This window comes from Myotis davidii, unplaced genomic scaffold (assembly GCF_000327345.1).
Source record: "Myotis davidii unplaced genomic scaffold, ASM32734v1 scaffold159, whole genome shotgun sequence".
NCBI classification, from domain to species: Eukaryota; Metazoa; Chordata; class Mammalia; order Chiroptera; family Vespertilionidae; genus Myotis; species Myotis davidii.
Window position 1 is genome coordinate 2,356,732 of NW_006291231.1, and position 14,605 is coordinate 2,371,336.

The 14,605-nt window shown below is 44.2% G+C and overlaps 1 protein-coding gene across 1 annotated transcript in view; it reads left to right on the forward strand.

The window, feature by feature from the left end:
• Positions 1 to 1,662, forward strand: part of ALDH7A1 (aldehyde dehydrogenase 7 family member A1) — a 36,102-nt gene extending 34,440 nt beyond the window's left edge. Inside the window, exon 18 of the mRNA XM_006764379.2 lies at positions 216 to 1,662. Within this exon, the coding sequence (XP_006764442.2) occupies positions 216 to 270 (55 nt within the window). The 3' untranslated portion in view covers positions 271 to 1,662. The remainder of the gene's footprint in view (positions 1 to 215) is intronic.
• Positions 1,663 to 14,605: the final 12,943 nt, after the last annotated feature.

Consider the following 14,605-nt stretch of genomic DNA (forward strand, 5'->3'; position numbering starts at 1 on the left):
GTTTTTCCAGACTTTTGTGTTCCTCCTTTTTTTTTTTCTTTTATAAAACTGGATTCATACTGGATTGTTGTGATATTTCCTTCACCATCCTGCAATTTGGACATTTCACGTTGTTAACATATAGATCTGCTACATTTTTTAAAGGCATAAAAATATTCGATATTATGTACATGCTCTCCTTCATTTAATTTTGTTCATTTTTTCCCCCTCCTTAGTACCATCAACTACAGTAAGGACCTTCCGCTGGCCCAAGGAATCAAGTTTCAGTAAAGGTGCTTCAAGTTGACATTACTTCAAGTCTTCTAAGTTTTCTTGCAGGTCTGTCTTCTGAAGAAGACAAAGAAATTAAGATTTTCCCTGAATAAATGCATCTTTTTGAGTATGACAGTGGCTAATCCTTTATGCCTCCGAGGTCCTGACTAAATCAAGAGACTCATTTAAAAAAAAAATTGTCATGGCATAGCCATATTTAGTATTAGACAGGAAAATGGATTTTTATGTTACTAGTAGTTACTAATTTTTTAAAGTTTATGATTATAATTTAGAAAAAAAAGTACATGCCAGTGTAGGAATTTGGAAAAACAGAACGTATAAAATATAAATCTTCTCGGTAGCTGCAGGAACATCTGAGCAGGTAAAGAATATTCTGATGGGTCTTGATTCCCATCGCCCTCTTCTGGCCTGCGATGGAAAGAGGGCGTGTCTTTATGTATGGGGACCATAGCACAGCGTCTGTGGAATGACTGAGGTGTTCATCATCATTGCGACTTCTCTTCTCGCGGTGGCTTGTGTCACCACAGGAGAGGTTTGTGGGGAGGACAAACCTATCACTAGCTATCACTCCTGCCTTGGAGCGGGCACCTGCCGTGAGAGCGTATGTGGATTTCTTCTGCAGCCTCAGGCCATCCTCATTAGCTGGTAGGCTTCTACGGGTGCCCTTCTGTGGTTGCTCTCGGGGAATGACCGCGTGTGTGGCAGCATGCGTCGAGTGAACTCAGCAATGTGCACTTGCTCTTTGCCGAGAATCGCTTCCTTCTCGGGGGAAGCCGCCCAGGAGCCCTCGGGGTTCAGTCCAAGCCCCCGTGGAGCTCGAATGGCTCCTGCAGTTCTGTCTTCCCGTGGTCTGTGCTCCATAGCACTCCTGCCAGATTGGACTGGGCAGATGCCTTTGAGGACGACATTTGTAGATGACCTGATGCATTTTCACAGCTGGCACAGAGTTTGGGGTTATGACAGAGAAGCAAGCAAATGGAAAAAAATAAGCAGTTGTAAATTTATCCGGAAAGGAAAGTTACTGTGTGACCACTGCTCACTGAGGTATGTTGCTGTCAGCCTTGAATATGAATCAAGCCAAATGCTGATGATAGGCCATTTGAGAACATGTTGGTGGGAAGAAGTTAGGGGTGAGGAGGTTAGAGAGGCAAACAGTTCTTCATGTTCAGTAGTGGAAAATCAGTAATACCTAAAATTAGAAAGGAAAGAGATAGCAACTTGGGCTTATAAAAATAGGTAAATTCCAAAAGAATCATTGCTTCAGGGAAGGCATGTGGAGGGTGGGGGGTGGCAACAGGATAGAGTGCTATTTTTCATAGCTAGTCCTGTAGAGATATTTCACTCTTCAAATCAGGACAACGTATAATTGAATAAAAATTAAAATCACACGCCGAGACCGGTTTGGCTCGGTGGATGGAGCGTCGGCCTGCGGACTGAAGGGTCCCAGGTTCGATTCCGGTGGAGGGCATGTGCCTTGGTTGCGGGCACATCCCCAGTGGGAGATGTGCGGGAGGCAGCTGATCGATGTATCTCTCTCATCGATGTTTCTGACTCTCTGTCTCTCTCCCTTCCTCTCTGTGAAAAGATCAATAAAATATATTTAAAAAAAAATTAAAATCACACAGAAAAGCAAATGAATCAGGTACTTGGAATCCTGCGTTTCCAGACCCCCCCTCCCCCACCCCGCTCACACCTGCACACTTGTCTACCCCCATTATTGAACAAGGGGTTCTTTTTTAATATCTCATAAGGTGATCCTCCCAAAAGCCGAATTTCCTTCCATTTTTAAAGTTTAAAATAGACTAGATTATTCTGTATTGATACATTTATACTTTTTAATACAAGTGGTTGCTTAAGAAAATTGTGCAATGTGGGCATTTACTTTAAAGATCTTTGCTGTGGTTTCTTGTGTCAGTGTTAAGTATCCTAGCTCTGTCGTATTTACTAACTAAGGCTGTCTGAAGAAAGTAAAGCACTATTAAAACATTTTTAGAAACCATATAATACTAGATGATTTTTGTTTTGTGAAATTGAGATTTAATGAAAATATTTTCTATATTCTTTTCCTCCCCCCCCAGCATAATATTTCTAAACAACCATCCCAAACCTAAAGTAGTATCAGTGTTTGTTTTAATTAAAAATGTTTACATTATAGTTTCTCTTTAATTAGGTATTTAAGGAGGCTTTTCATCCTCCTGTGTATCTACGAAGCCATGAAGTTGTGTCCAATGTGGAATAATGAATATCCAATGCTTGGTTGTGGGGGGTGGAGCGGGGGGGCTGGCAGCTCTAATCTGAGGTGTAGAAGTCAAGTTAAACTGATTCTGAAAACTTCTTGGAAACTAATCTATAATTTTTCTACATATTTCTACCAACAACAAGGACATTTGTCATAATGTTTATTTAAAAACTTTACTTTTAAATTGGTTCTCTTTGTTCCTTGCCCTAACGAATGAAAATTGCTCTTTAGTATCTTCAGCCACAAGAGTTAAACTGTGCTTTTGTATGTGTTATTCCTGGCCATGTGTCTTGAGCGCTTGCTTTGCTAGGAATCCTGCCCTGCTGATTACTAGTCACTTAGAGCCCTGGCTGGCTCTCCTGCCCCTCCCGGGCCGCATCTGGTGCTGTGGCCCTACTGCCAGTTCCCTGTCCACACTGGACAGGAGGAGCTTGTGATCAGCATACCAGCTCCTGCTTCAGGTTTGCTGTCTGTCTCCAGTCCCTGGAGAGAGCATCCAGTCGGCTGATCCTAGGAACCTGACTCTGGTTCTATAGGAAGCGGGTAGAAGACTTGGTCATTTGGCTTCCCTTTGGGGAGGGAAGCACTCCTGATGAAGAAAGACTTCACACAATGGTGATGAGGCAGTTCTCAAAGCAAAGAGGGGTGTCTGCCACCGCAGGACATTCTCAGTGGCATGCTCTGTCCCTGGGAATACTGAAGGGACCGAGAGGGGTCAGTGTCCTTGCTCTTTGGTTCTAACCTGGCCGCTTTCAAACGTTTTCCTGTTGGCTTCATTCAAACAAAGTTGCCACCAGGAAGCTGGTTTCTATTTCAGTATTGCCAGACGAGGACATGCATGTACATGTCCCTTCCTGTGGCCCCTGATACCTCATTGTCTTACACCTGGCTTGGTCCCTTGTTTATCTTGTTCCCCTGACTTATTTTACCTGCCTGGTTGCTGTAGACATTTGTACTGATACCATTTCTGCCTTTTCTACCCTCTCCATACTCAGCACGGCTTCCTCATCACCATTTCTTAGTCTTAAAGGTTTCCGAGAGGATGTGTGAAGAGGGAAGGTGACAGGCCATTGTTTTCAGTCCCAGAAACTTGATACATTTTGATGTATCCAATTTTGGGACTTTTCATTTAATGAAATCTGTTGATTGTTTTTCCAACTTAAGTTAAAAAGTTAGGTTTCAAATATTTCTCTCTGCTTACTTTTTACAGTGTATTTTTAAAGAAGCAGTATTTGCGTGTATGCAGCTAAACATTCAAATGGGGCGAGAATGCTTCTAACAAACACTGGCAGCTCCTGTTCCCTCCTGTGTCCGCCCACAGTTCCCACTTAAAGCCACCCTCACCTTCTCTGCTGTTGTTGACCTCATATTTCTAATTTTTTAAAAATATATTTTATTGATTTTTTACAGAGAGCAAGGGAGAGGGATAGAGAGTTAGAAACATCGATGAGAGAGAAACATCGATCAGCTGCCTCCTGCACACTCCCCACTGGGGATGTGCCCGTAACCAAGGTACATGCCCTTGACCGGAATCGAACCTGGGACCTTTCAGTCCGCAGGCCGACGCTCTATCCACTGAGCCAAACCGGTTTCGGCAGTTGACCTCATATTTCTAAATAATAAGCTCATACTGCTATTTTTCAGTTTGTCAATGTAGATATTGTCTGTTGACTTGTGGCTTATTACCACATCCCCAAACATAAACCTTCTCTTACCTCAAATTTGTGAATATCACAGCTTTTGGTTAAATCTATAGTCATTTAATTATTGTGAATATGCAAAGACAAACCAAGCCCAGTCATGCCTTAAAATCACACCTACTTTCTTGTCTAATCTTTTATTTTCCCCGGAGTTAATAATTGCCCTTATTGCTTACTTTGTATCTTTTTAACATCGTAAAATACAGCATAAGATTCACCGTTTTAAAGTGCGTAGTTTTGTGGCATTTAGTACATTCTCAAGTTGTACAACCATCACCACTTCCTAGTTGTAGGATATTTTTATCACCCCAAAAGGAAACCCCATACCCAGTAAGCAGCCATTCCCCATTCTCCTTTACCCCTTGGTACCTAGCCACCACTAGTCTGCTTTCTGTCTGGATTTACCTATTCTGGATATCTAAAATAATAATTAGACTGGATGTCCTTCCAGACAACCTTCGGACGAAGCCTGGGCTGCAAGGGAAGCCCGGGTCGCAGGTGCTGGTGGCTGGAGGGAAGCTGGTGCCAGCAGCCGGGGGAAGGTACGCCTACTCTTGCACAGATTTTGTGCATCGGGCCTTTAGTTTCATATAAATAGAATCTCTATTACTAATTATTTCCAAATGCCTGAATTATCTCTGTAGCATGCCGATTAGTATTTTCCAATTGCTCATAATCAGTTTCAATTTTTATTTTACTTTTCCTGGAATCAAGTGCCCTTTGTCTTGTTTACTTCCATTGGACTGGCTGCTCACCAGGGCTACTACATCAAGTACCATCATGGACTTCTTTTGCTGCCTTTCCATGTTAGAGTCCTGTGATTCCTGGGTCCTGTGTTTTCTTCCTCATTTCTTTTTTTTTTTAATTAAATCTTTATTGTTCAGATTATTACATTTGTTCCTCTTTTTTCCCCCCATAACTCCCCTCCTCCCAGTTCCCGCCCCACCCTCCGCCTTCACTCCCCACCCACTGTCCTCATCCATAGGTGCACGATTTTTGGCCAGTCTCTTTCCGCATCTCCCACACCCCTTTCCCCCCAAGAATAGTCAGTCCATTCCCTTTCTATGTCCCTGATTCTATTATGATCACCAGATTATTTATTCACTTGATTCTTAGATTCACTTGTTGATAGATGCATGTTTGTTGTTCATAATTTGTATCTTTACCTTTTTCTTCTTCTTCCTCTTCTTAAAGGATACCTTTCAGCATTTCATATAATATTGGTTTGGTGGTGATGAACTCCTTTAGCTTTTCCTTATCTGTGAAGCTCTTTATCTGACCTTCACTTCTGAATGATAGCTTTGCTGGATAAAGTAATCTTGGTTGTAGGTTCTTGGTATTCATCACTTTGAATATTTCTTGCCATTCCCTTCTGGCCTGCAAAGTTTCTGTTGAGAAATCAGCTGACAGTCGTATGGGTATTCCCTTGTAGGTAACCGAGTTTCTTTCTCTTGCTGCTTTTAAGATTCTCTCTTTGTCTTTTGCTCTTGGCATTTTAATTATGATGTGTCTTGGTGTGGTCCTCTTTGGATTCCTTTTGTTTGGGGTTCTCTGCGCTTCCTGGACTTGTAAGTGTATTTCTTTCACCAGGTGGGGGAAGTTTTCTGTCATTATTTCTTCAAATATGTTTTCAATATCTTGCTCTCTGTCATCTTCTGGCACCCCTATAATTCTGATGTTGGTACGCTTGAAGCTGTCCCAGAGGCTCCTTACACTATCTTCGTATTTTCGGATTCTTTTTTCATTTTGCTTTTCTAGTTGGGTGTTTTTTTCTTCTTCGCATCTCGAATCTTTGACTTGATTCTTGTGCTCCTCTGGTCTGCTGTTGGGTGTCTGTATAATATTCTTTATTTCAGTCAGTGTATGCTTAATTTCTAGTTGGTTTTTTATCACAACATCAAGGGTCTCATTAGATTTCTTGAGGATCTCACTACATTTATGGGCGGTCTCACCAGTCTTTTCGAAGGCCTTACTAAGTTTATCGGCAGCTTCTAGACAGTTCTTGAGAGACCTTAAAAGTGTGGTTTTGAGCTCTATATCTTCCATTTCTGACATTTCCGTCCTGTTTCTTTGTCTCCGCATTTTTTTTATCTTTTCTTGGTGCACCCCCTAGTGGTATTTGTGCGAAGTCTTGTTGTAGTTAAGCCTTGATTGATGTCGGGAATACCTGGGGTGATTTGACCTCCAGGCTAACTGGCTATGAGAGTCAGCTGTGTCTGCAGTGGGAGAGCTTCTGTGCTGGATCTCTAGGGTGGTGCTAATCTAGCGTTTGCCTGAGGCTATCTGGCAAATGGCTTGGGCGGGGCGGGTCGCACGGGATCAAACAGGGCGGGCAGAGAGCAGTTATGGCTACTCTCAGTTCCGTCCCTAGGTGCTTTGCCTCACTGAGTCCCAGCAATCGCTGCAAACCTTGGAGAGAAAGCTGCCTTTGTGTTCCGACCGAAGCCAGACAGTCCCGTTTCTCCCGTTTGAGTCTGGGTCCCTAGGGACTCGCCCGGCTCTGGAGCTCAGAGTCTGAAGCTCCCTCCCGATTGTAAACAACAACTGCGCCCTCGGCCGCCAGCCCGCTCCTCGCGCACTCCGCACCTGAGTATTTCACTTCCACACTGCGCCTCCTCTGAGTCTGGGTATGATATTCTCTTTCCTCCTAGTTGTAGAATTTCCACTCAGCCAGCCCTCCTGTGGTTCTGGATGATGTCCGTTCCGTCTTTTAGGTGTAATTTGAATTGGTTGTTCGAGGCAGCAATCTCTGGCGTTAACCTATGCCGCCATCTTGGTTCTCCCCCCCCTCTTCCTCATTTCATTCTTCTGCTGTAGCATATGCTGCAGAAACTTCCTGAGAATGGTTGTTCTGGAGTTCGTTTTTGAAAAACCTAAAAGAAAGGACTTTTCCTCCACTTTGAAGGGAAGATTGGATATAGGATCTGGATTTAAAATATACCATGTTTTGTTTTGATTGCATTGGAAGGGTGCACAGATGTTTTGTGGTAGGGATATTTTGGTCTTTAATCCATTGGAATTTGGATATGTGCTATACTTTGATCTAAATTAATTTCCCCTTCAAATCTTTAATAATTCCCCCCACTCCAAATTTGACAAATGAGTTTTCCTTTCCCCATTAAAGCCTCTTGTTTATGGATACCAGGATTGTTTTGGGGGTTGTGTATTCTGTGTGTGTGTGTGTGTGTGTGTGTACATACAGACACATATATTGGATTGGTTTAATTCTTGTGGGCTTTACAATATACAGCTGCCTCCTGCGTAGCCCCTCCTGGGGATTGGTCGATGCTTAACCACCGAGCCACACTGGCCGGGCTTGTTGTGGACTTTTGAATTTCCTTTATTATGTTTGTTTTCAAGCACTACGTGTATTACCTATGTGACCTTCAGAAAGTAGCCTGACCTCTTTGAACTTCGTTTTGTTAGCTGTAACAGTTTGCCCTGTTAAAAGCTGCAGACACCGATCTGCCTTTAGCAAGAATTGGAAAGCATGCTGCTCAGACTGCTTTTGCTCCTCCACATCCATTCTCTCACGTTCTCTCTCCTGCTGTATCCTCTGGGGTTGGCCTCTGGACCGGTTCACCTTTGTGTTCTGGCTTTTGATTGTGTGGCAGTGGTCAGAAATCTGCCAGTCCTGGGGGGTTACTGTCAGTGGTTTTATTCCTTTTTCTACCATCACAGACCTGTCAGGTGTCCCCTCTCCCACAGCGAGTCAGCAAGTGCAAATGGCATTCTGTTGGTACTTCCTGGTTCACCACCTTCCCTCCCTGATTCCTTACTTCAGGAGTCCAGCGAGGTGGGGGAAGCACTCAGCTGTCTTGTCAGGACACAGACAAGCCCTGGGATGAGTGAACATTAACCATTTTTAGGCTTTTTGTTTCTAAATTCAAAATTAAAATTTTGCAACAGCAGGCAGTTGGCCTTACATGGGTCATTTTGTTGACCTTTGGCTTGGGGAGAGCAGGACAGCTGGATGCATAGTCCTAATGCTGAACTCGAGGGAGGAGAGTTCCCTCGATTGGGAAATCTGAGCGATACGGGAGAGAAATATGGATGCTGGTCAGTAAAGCGGTGCATTGCCATGCAATGGAATGGTAAGATTTGTCCCATACAGTTGTAAAGAGTACAGAGAAAAATTCTGAAAGTAGCAGTGCTTAGCATATGGTAGGGGCTCCGTCAGTATTGACCATGGTTATTAGGGTGTTTTTTTCATATTTTCCTAAGTGAAATTTAGGAGCATTTTTCAGGTTTTTGAAAAGGAAAGTTCTTCGGGATTTTTATCATAATCACCTTAAATTTATAAATACATTAGGAAAGAACTAATTTATAGTACTTAGATATTTTTATCTAGTTATATGGTTCGTTCACATATGTATACTTCTTTGCAAAATTCTGTAGTTTATTTCCTGCAGTGTCTTAACAACCTTTAAGTTTATTTCTATATATTTTAGGATTTTAGTAAATAAATGGGATTTCCCTCTCTTTATGTGTAAGTTATTGAAGAGGCCATTTATTTTCCCAAGGTATATTAGGTTTGAAAATAGAAACACGGATCCTACAACGACTCAGCCATTTGCTGGTTGAAGGTCTGGAGAAACCTGGCCAGGAATCGGGATATAATCAAAGTGTCTTTACGGTGTTGACCTGTGGGTGGCACTGTTGGTCAGAACAAATGACTGGCAGGGACGTGTGGGTTGTGTTGACGCTGGTATCCAGGAGGTCACCATGGACAAGGTTTTCTATTCAGACAAAGGTGCTAAACTCTACCCACACTTTTACGAGCTGCTTTCCATTCCAGCACTGTTGGTAACCTGCCTTCCCTCTTCTCCCTGTGACACCTACACAGATCACCTGAGCTCCAGTTGATTACTCTTCTTGGTAAACTATAAGCCCCAAAATGTTAAAGAGAAGAAACAGTGTTTGGCTGTAAGTGCAAATTAGTGTCTTTTAAATTAAGAAACATAGTTAGCTTTATTTTCCATTTACTCCCCGACAGGCCATATTACTTGTTTTGCTTATACTTACATGATACTACATTCCAGGGATTTTTCAAAGCATTTGACAAATATAAACCCACGTAAGACTTGTAACAACTCTCCAAGGTAAGAAATATTGTGATCCTCATTTTATTAATGAGGAAACAGGTACAGGGAAGTAACTTTACCAAAGTCACACAGCAGGTAAGCAATGGAGCTGAAATTGGCTCCAAAGTAGTGCTCTGGTGATATGAATTGCCTGAAATTGTGGGATTCTCATAATGCCCTTTTCTGTTTGCCCCTCTCTCTTAAATTGCTGACCCTTTGTTTTTACTTTTGTAATGTTCTTTATTTTTCATTTTGACATAATCACAGCCTTAAAGAAAAAATGCAAGTGCAGTGTTGTCATACCTCCTTAGTTTCCTTTTGTCATCTTGCCTTTTATGACCTTGCCACTTTTTTTTTGACCTTGCCACTTTTTAAAAAATACATATTTTTGTTGATTTCAGAGACAGATAATTTTTCCCTCTAACTATGTGAGAGAATATGCTGCTGACCTGATGCCCACCACCCCAAATACTTGAGTGTATAATTCCCATAAACAAGAGCATTTTCCTAAATGACTGCAATACAGACATCAAAATCAGGAAATTATTGATATGTTACCAACATAAAATTCTCAGACCCTATTCAACTTTTGCCACTTGTCTCAGGAATGTTCTTTCTAGCAAAAGGAGCTGTGTTGTCATAGCTCCTTAGTTTCCTTTTGTCATCTTGCCTTTTATGACCTTGCCACTTTTTTTTGACCTTGCCACTTTTTAAAAAATATATATTTTTGTTGATTTCAGAGAGGAAGGAAGAGGGAGAAAGAGATAGAAACCTCCATGATGAGAGAGAATCATGGATCAGCTGCCTCCTGCAAGTCCCCCACTGGGGATCGAGCCCACAACCTGGGCATATGCCTTTGACCAGAATTGAACCTGGGATCTTCTAGTTCCCTGGCCGACGCTCTATCCACTGAGCCAGTGTCAGGGCTGACCTTGACACTTGAAATTATAGGCCACTATTTGGTAGAATGGCCTTCAACATGGAGTTTCCTCATGATTAGATTCAGGCTGTGCCTCTTAGGTAGTACAATCACAGAAGCGGTGCTGTGGTCCCCTCAGTGCATCCCATCGGGGGGCACATGATTGTGATTTGCTCATTACTGAGGATGTTTGTTGGGGAGCACACGAGACTTTGTTGAAAAGTTTTTAAGGAGGACATCCAAGTAAAGGGAAGTGTGTGGAAGGCCACCTGCCCTGTTTGTCCGAATTCCAACGTAGGGGAAACTTAGGTGAGTGTTGAAGGCGGTGCCCCTAATTATTCCTTGACCTTTCCAAATAAGACTGTGCATAGGCAGACTCCCAGGTGTTAACTGGAATCCTTATGCTTAATCCCTGGATACCCTGGCCTAGAAGACAATGTAAACATGTGTGTCCTCCCAAGGTTACTCACCCACTGATTGTATCTAAAGATAAAAACTCCAATAAAAGCCTAATGAGGCAGGCAATCGAGGCAGCCTGGCTCCTTCAGCGGCCGTTCCTTAGCCCTCTCCCCACAGGGAAACTCGGAGTAACCTGGGGTGCCAGTCAGGCCCCATCAGATGTTAACACTGACCTCGATGAGGGTGGTGTCTGCCAGCGTTCATCCTAAAATACTCCCCCTTGTAAACTCATGTCTTTTGTGGGGAGGTCCTTCAAAATTACCTCCGTGTCTGTTCTCCATCAAACTTCCTATTCACCTATTGGTATGTCCTTACAGTTCCCTACTTGATCCAATCGGTATAATTCATTTATTACATTACTTATTTTGATGCTTAAAGTCTTGGTGTCTGATAGGCTAGTAGGATTCCCTTCAAGTTGGCCTCTGTGTCCTTTGGTTGTGTCCCCATTCTCTGAGCATTTCCTCACTTTCTGGAACAAGCTGTTCTAGGTTCTTCATGTCCTTTCCCTGTCCCAGCCCTGGATCAGCCATTTCTCCCAGGAGCCCTCCTTCCTTTTAGGAGTCACATTTAGAAGCTAAGGTCTGGTGTAGACATGCCTGTGGGCATAAGGACATCCCTGCTCCCAGGTCCGTACCATGGACGGGACTGGTAATACATGTGCTCACACAAGTACTCCATCTGCTTATATTGACAACCACGAGTTCACATCAACACTTCCACGTTCAGTCCAACGTCACAATGTTCATTTCAGTTTCCCCCCTTTCAGTATTTTCAACTTGTCTCTGAGAGTAAGCCTACCTCCTATTACCCTTGATGCGTTTTCTCGTTGGTGTAACCAATCTCCCACCTCTGAGGGTGCTGGTCCGTCCCCCACAAGGATGTCTTCCTCACCCGACTCCTGCTCTGACACCCGTGCACAGCTGCCCCTGTGTGGGACATCCTCCCTCCCACAGAGTGGCTTTAAGACCGAGCTGTTCAAAAAGAAAAGAGGAACTGGTGGCCTTGCCCTAAATGCCGAATTATGAGTCAGCATCAAAATGGCACTTGACTGCCCCCTGCCTGCCAGTGAGCAGAGATGCCTGGGCTCCAGGGGGTGCACGAGGTGGCTCAGTCAGGGAGCAAATGCCCATGTCCTAGGACAGCACTGCTCCAATGGGCTGGGGCTGGGCGAGAAGTCCTGCCTCTTGGTGCCTTAGCTCCCTCATGTAGAGAATGAATGGACTGGACCAAATCTGAAGTCCAAAGCGAGTGGGGCCCGGGCCAAAATGGTCTAAGTACTTATTTGGGAGTATTTTAAAAAATCAGAATTTCTTTAGGTGGAAGCTATGCACTCCAGTTGGCCACAGGTCGGCCAAAGCTCAGATGGTCACATTTCTTTCCCACACTCCCTTCCAGCCCAAGGATTCTATGGCTATATTCTTTAGGTTCTGAGGAATTAGTCTTGCCTCAAAGTATCCCTTTTTTGACTAAGGACGGTGTGTTTTTTTTTAATATGTTTTTATTGATTTTTTAGGGAGAGAGGAAGGAAGGGGTGAAGAGAGAGAGAAACATTGATGTGAGAGAAACATCAATTGGCAGGGCACTGAACCCATAACCTGGGCATGTGCCCTGACTGGGAATTGAACAGGTGACCTTTTGGTGCACTGGACGACGTTCAACCAACTGAGCCACACCAACCAACCAGGGCAAGGACAGTGTTTCTAACAGGAAGAGTGAAACAGTTTATAGACTTCTAGTTAGGGCCCTGGTATTATTATTTTTAAATATATATATATATTTATTGATTTCAGAGAGGAAGGGAGAAGGAGAGATAGAAACATCAGTGATGAGAGATAATCATTGATCAGCTGCCTCCTGCTTATCCCCCACTGGGGATCAAGCCTGAAACCAGGGCATGTGCCCTCACCAGGAATCAAACCGGGACCTCCTTGTTCATAGATCAACACTCAACCACTGAGTCACGCCAGCCAAACAGGGCCCTGGTATTATTTAGAATATTATTCCAGCTGCTCTAACAAAGACTGCAAAGAATAACAGTTAAACAAGATAGTTCCTCCCTCTGATTTAACAGTCCAGGTATAAAGAGTTCAGGGTGAACTAGTGACGCATGGTGTCAAGGCCTCAGGCCTCCATGTTCTGCATAGGGTAATGATGGCCGATGGCCACCACACAGTTCAGCTTGCGGAGGGCATCTTCTATTCAAGGGAGTCACTCAGGCGGTATACACTCACATCACACTGCATAGACAGCCAAATGAGAGGCTATTCTTGGGAGTCATGTATCTAGTCAAAACTTGGGTGTTCTGCCCTGGCTGGTTTGGCTCAGTGGATGGATGCAGCATCGGCTTGTGGCCTGAAGGGTCCTGGGTTAGATTCCGGTCAAGGGCACATGCCTGGGTTGTGGGCTCGATCCCCAGTGGAGGGCACGCAGGAGGCAGCAGAACAATGATTCTCTCTCATCATTGATGTTTCTATCTCTCTCTCCCTCTCCCTTCCTCTCTGAAATCAATAAAGAATATATTTTAAAAAAAACCCCACTTGGGTGTTCTATTACATTGAGAGAGGACAGAATGGATATTTGAAGGAAATTAGCAGCTTCCACCACAGCTTTTAAAAATACTTGCCCTGCTCACTGTCTGGAATATCCTCTGTTGCATGTCACTTTCTTTTCAAGAGGAAATTGTATTAGTACATGTCAATCACCATAAACACCTTTGATGAAAGATAGTTATATTGCAGTAATTCTGAAAAATGGTTCCCCGGGGATGCTCTGCTGGCCAGACACACACAAATATTGCTGCCCTTTGCTCTTATACCCACACTCTCTGATGGAGCTGATTGCAGAGTTGCTCAGTTTGTTATGCCTGTCGGCCAACGTGTACATTTGAGACACTGCCAGGGACTTGGCATGCCCTCTTTGCCAAGTATCAAAGGTTTTCCAAGCCTCTGATTTTGAGGGTATGCCCGTGCCTCTGCGGGAGCACCAGGGACTGTCCTGGTGGCAGAGGCCTCTCCACGTGGCCCCTCATCCTCCAGGAAGGCAGCCTCGGCTTGCTCACATGATGGTGGAAAGGTTACCAGCAGCACGAAAAGTGCTGCACGTCATTTTACTTCCTCATGCTACCTGATAATCTGCCGATGAGGGATTCTTTTAGACTCTACTATCATTCCCCAGGGCTATCCTCATTCATCCCTTAATAAAAAAATAAAAATAAAAAAAAATAGAAGTAATCTGCTTCTAAAAGCAGCCAATCAGGGAAATGTCAAGGTTGCTTAGGACAGAGTGGGAGGTGGAAGAGATGAGTTTGGACAAGTGGGACAGTGGGAGGAGGTAGAGTTGGCCAAGGTAGGCAGGAAACCCTGTGGGCAGGGAGTGGCTACCTGGAGAAGGTAGAGCTGGTGGCAGAGAGTGGGAAACAGGGCAGCGAGGCTAGCAACCAGGACAGGAGCTTTCTTCAGCATCGCCTCTTGGCTGTTTGCCACCCTCTGGCTCAGCGGGTTCTTCATCTATTGCATCGGGGCTGTCAGAAGAGCTAGACTCAATTCCTGACTCTGGGCCAGGGAGCACTGGCGAAGTCACATGTCTTCCAAGACCCAGTAACTGCTTCTGTACAAAGGGAGTAATCTTCCTACCATGCTTCCCTTCCCAACACTACTGTAAAATACGAATGCAACAGCGAGTGTGAAAACGTTCTGCATGGAATGTAACAGACGGGGGGCGGGGTATTATTGACAGACTGGGGGAGCTGCCTGCCATTTGTGTGCAGCTGGCCTAGGCCTGGGCTGTCCCGGAGCCACTGATTGAATTGAGAGAGGCTCACAGGTCTGGACCAATGGAAGTCACCCCTGATTCAAAGGTCATTCCTTCAGCAGACAGAGTCTAGTGGAGGCCACAGAGTCCAGGTGGGAAGGGTTAGGCTCCTGTTCAGCAG